The following is a 3056-nucleotide window of genomic DNA, read 5'->3' as shown; positions in this document are numbered from 1 at the left end:
CCAGGTGTGTGTCTTGGGGGTCTGAGGGCCATCGTGTGAATCCCAGAGGGAAGACCCTCAAATGCCTTACTCTCCCCCGCTCATCGTAACCCACCTGAGGGTGACATCACCTTAGATCATCAACCCCAGGACACCACAGGCAGTTCTGATACTGCGTTAGGGAAAGTACAGTTTAGACAACCGCTATGTGAAAGAAACTAGTTTGGATTAAAATGCCGTGCTGCTAGAGATGCTAGTTTTAATGTGATGCTACGCCTTAAAAATGGAAGCTTTAAAAACAAAATACCCTTGTGTAAAATCAAATGGATCCATTCGAGCACACTTGAACTTGGTGATGCAAATCTGCCTGCCTGCATTCCGTGGATCGTCAGAGAGGGGCCTGTCTCAGCAATCCCCCAGAGGCCCCTTCCAGATGCTTCTGTGCCAGGCGATGGGAGAGGCACCCGGTTCCTTCCCCAACACATCCGTTTCTAGCCAACGCATTACTCGTTTTTCCCTAAACAAAACCCCGCCACGGCAACGTGTTGAAAGTACAAACCCTTTCATGAGGTTGGCTGTCATTTTTCATCTCCAACTCTCTGAGCTCAGAAAGACCTCCACCCCGGTCGCGGTGGGTGGAGAAGGGCTGGTTAGGAGCACAGCCCACCTCCAGCTTCCGACTTGACCGCGCATGGCCACCTGGCCAGCCCAGCCATGGTCTTCAGGGTCTACCCCCCGACCAGTGGAATAAACGTTTAGGTGCTGACAGCTGAAATACAGAGGTTCAAGTACACTCTGACAAGAGCTGGCTACTCCCGGACTCAGGTAGTAACAAAAAAAGAGCATTTAGACCGTGTGTCACCAATGACTCGGTGCCACAAAAAAGAAATGGTACCGTAGGCGACTTCTAATAATTGTTCCTCTCACACGTGGGTCCACAGCAAGTTTGTCAATTTGAAACATCGCAATCGGCTGGAGCTGTCCGCTCCAACAATAAAATATTTTTTAAAGTTCTGCACATAAATTCAAGCCTTAAAATGAATTTAACTCTACGATGAATAACTTTTTCCTAAAGAGGAAATCTTCAGATTTTTTTTTTTAAATCTAAGCAATCTGCTTATTTCCTGTGATTCTTTTTGAAGAGCCTTTGGAAAGAGAAAAATGTAGTGATTTTTTTTCTTCCCTTAAAAGGTTAGCTTACTATTTATTAGCACATGCAAGTAAAATTTACTCTTAAATATATTACTTTAATCTGGTTACCATTTAGGCATTTTACCTAAAGATAGTTAATTCTGGCTTCAAACAGATGCGAGGCATCTCTATGGCCACTGCAAACCGGTAAAAATCATCTCTAGGAGTTTAAACTCCAGAAAAGGGAACTTTTAAGACTAAAAAGATAGAAAGTGTTTTTTGGAAAAGTCCAGACTCAAAAATAAAGTTTCAATGCCTTTTAAGGCATGAATTAATTCGAAACCTTTATACATTATAAAATAAATTGACATTGCCTGGAGCACTCTTTGGAGGAAGTTATACGGTGGAGGTTTTAATATAGAGTGGGCCTCCCCCGCCTTACAATAAGCAAAGGCCTTTGTGTGTTATCTCACCGAATAAGATGCCATTTCAAACAAGATATTTATCAAAACCAGTCTCCCTCCTCGTCCTCCCCCTGATTGTCTAAATAAAGGACGGCCACTTTCTTTTCGTCTGAAACCACCGACCGCTGGTCCACCATCCTCTGGAGCTGTACCGTCTTGTCAAACTCAGCCTGCGCCTTGCTCTGAATGCTCATGCTGGCTGCGGGGTCACCCCTACTGCCAGCGTCTCTCCAGGTGCCACTGTCAGACACGCCATGAGCTTCTGCCTCTGTCCCTGGGGGGGACAGGGCTGTGGCCTCTCTGGTCCAGCTGGGTGTTGCCTCTGTGTGACTCACGTCCACCTGGAAGGGAAACAAAGTTTCTTTGGGGCCCAGTGCTGCGTGCCTGCGCCACCTGCTGCTGCCCGCTGGCTGGCCGCGCTCGGCGGGGTCCACGGAGCCGGTGAGGGCGACTGTATGGAACAAGGCCCATGGGGGTGTGGCGTGTTCAGGGGCTCGGGGTGCCGCAGGACCCACCAGAACGCCCCACTGTCGCTTCCGCCCCTGGCGTGTGCCCCCGCTGGGCCCTTAGGGAGATTCGGAAACGGCCCCTTTGCAGGTGCTCTTCTCGATCACCAGGACGTGCCCACCCGCGGTGTAACAGTGGCCGGGGTCACATCTGTGCAGCCCTCGCCGTGGCCCCTGCTTTCTGGTTGCTAAAGATAACGGGCGGCCCCGATCTGCTCGGTGGGGTGAAGCCTCCGAGGCCCGACGGCGACGTGCCCGACGGACACGCCACCCCGGAGCGCGCCTGGAGCGCACAGAGGCGCCGGGGCCCCCTGACTCCACGGTGTCTGCAAGGGGGCTGGGAACCGCCTCTGCTCGCTGCACCCCTCTCTAGGCCTAACTGAAGGGGCGCTGCGGAAGTCCAGGCAGCCACTGGCTCTTCTGCTGGAGAATGATCACCACCCTTCCCTGCCCCGGAGTGGGGGCCTGGAAAATCACTGCCCTTTGAGCGTGAGCCTGTTTGGAGCCAAACCCGCTGGAGCCCCCGACCTGTGCGTGTCCCAAACCCGCTGGGGCCCCCGACCCGTGCGTGTCCCAAACCCACTGGGACTCCCGGCCCGTGCGTGTCCCAAACCCGCTGGGCCCCCTGCCGCCTGCCAGGCAGGGACAGGCCCTTGGAAGATGTCTTTGGACACTTGACCTGGATCAGGGCCCAAGGTCAAGTGCCCCACGGACCAGCTGGCCGCCCCGAGCCCCCCGCGGGTCCCAGCGGCCTCCCGGACTCACCTCCAGCACCTGCGCGGTGCGTCCCTCGGGCGAGCCTCGCTCCGTCCTCCACGTTCCCGCGGGGCCCACTCTGACGTGTCGCACGGACTGGCTGACGTCCTCTAGCACGTGAGCCTGCGCGAAGCCCCGTGGGCTGGTGACCTCCACGGTGGCCGACACCGGGCCCTGGGACGGGGCCCTGCGCGTGCTGCGAGAGGCCCGGCCACCGTCG

At 54.7% G+C, this 3056-nt stretch overlaps 1 protein-coding gene across 1 annotated transcript in view; it reads right to left on the bottom strand.

Annotated features, from left to right (window-relative positions):
* Positions 1–1068: 1068 nt before the first annotated feature.
* The window catches only part of SYNM (synemin), a 22435-nt gene continuing 20447 nt past the window's right edge, over positions 1069–3056 (bottom strand). The window contains exons 6-7 of the mRNA XM_025041233.1: positions 2846–3052; positions 1069–1915 (exon numbers count right to left, since the gene is read on the bottom strand). Of these exons, the coding sequence (XP_024897001.1) occupies positions 1616–1915; positions 2846–3052 (507 nt within the window). The 3' untranslated portion in view covers positions 1069–1615. The remainder of the gene's footprint in view (positions 1916–2845; positions 3053–3056) is intronic.

This window comes from Pteropus alecto, unplaced genomic scaffold (assembly GCF_000325575.1).
Source record: "Pteropus alecto unplaced genomic scaffold, ASM32557v1 scaffold59, whole genome shotgun sequence".
NCBI classification, from domain to species: domain Eukaryota; kingdom Metazoa; phylum Chordata; class Mammalia; order Chiroptera; family Pteropodidae; genus Pteropus; species Pteropus alecto.
This window is presented reverse-complemented; position numbering and strand designations above follow the sequence as displayed.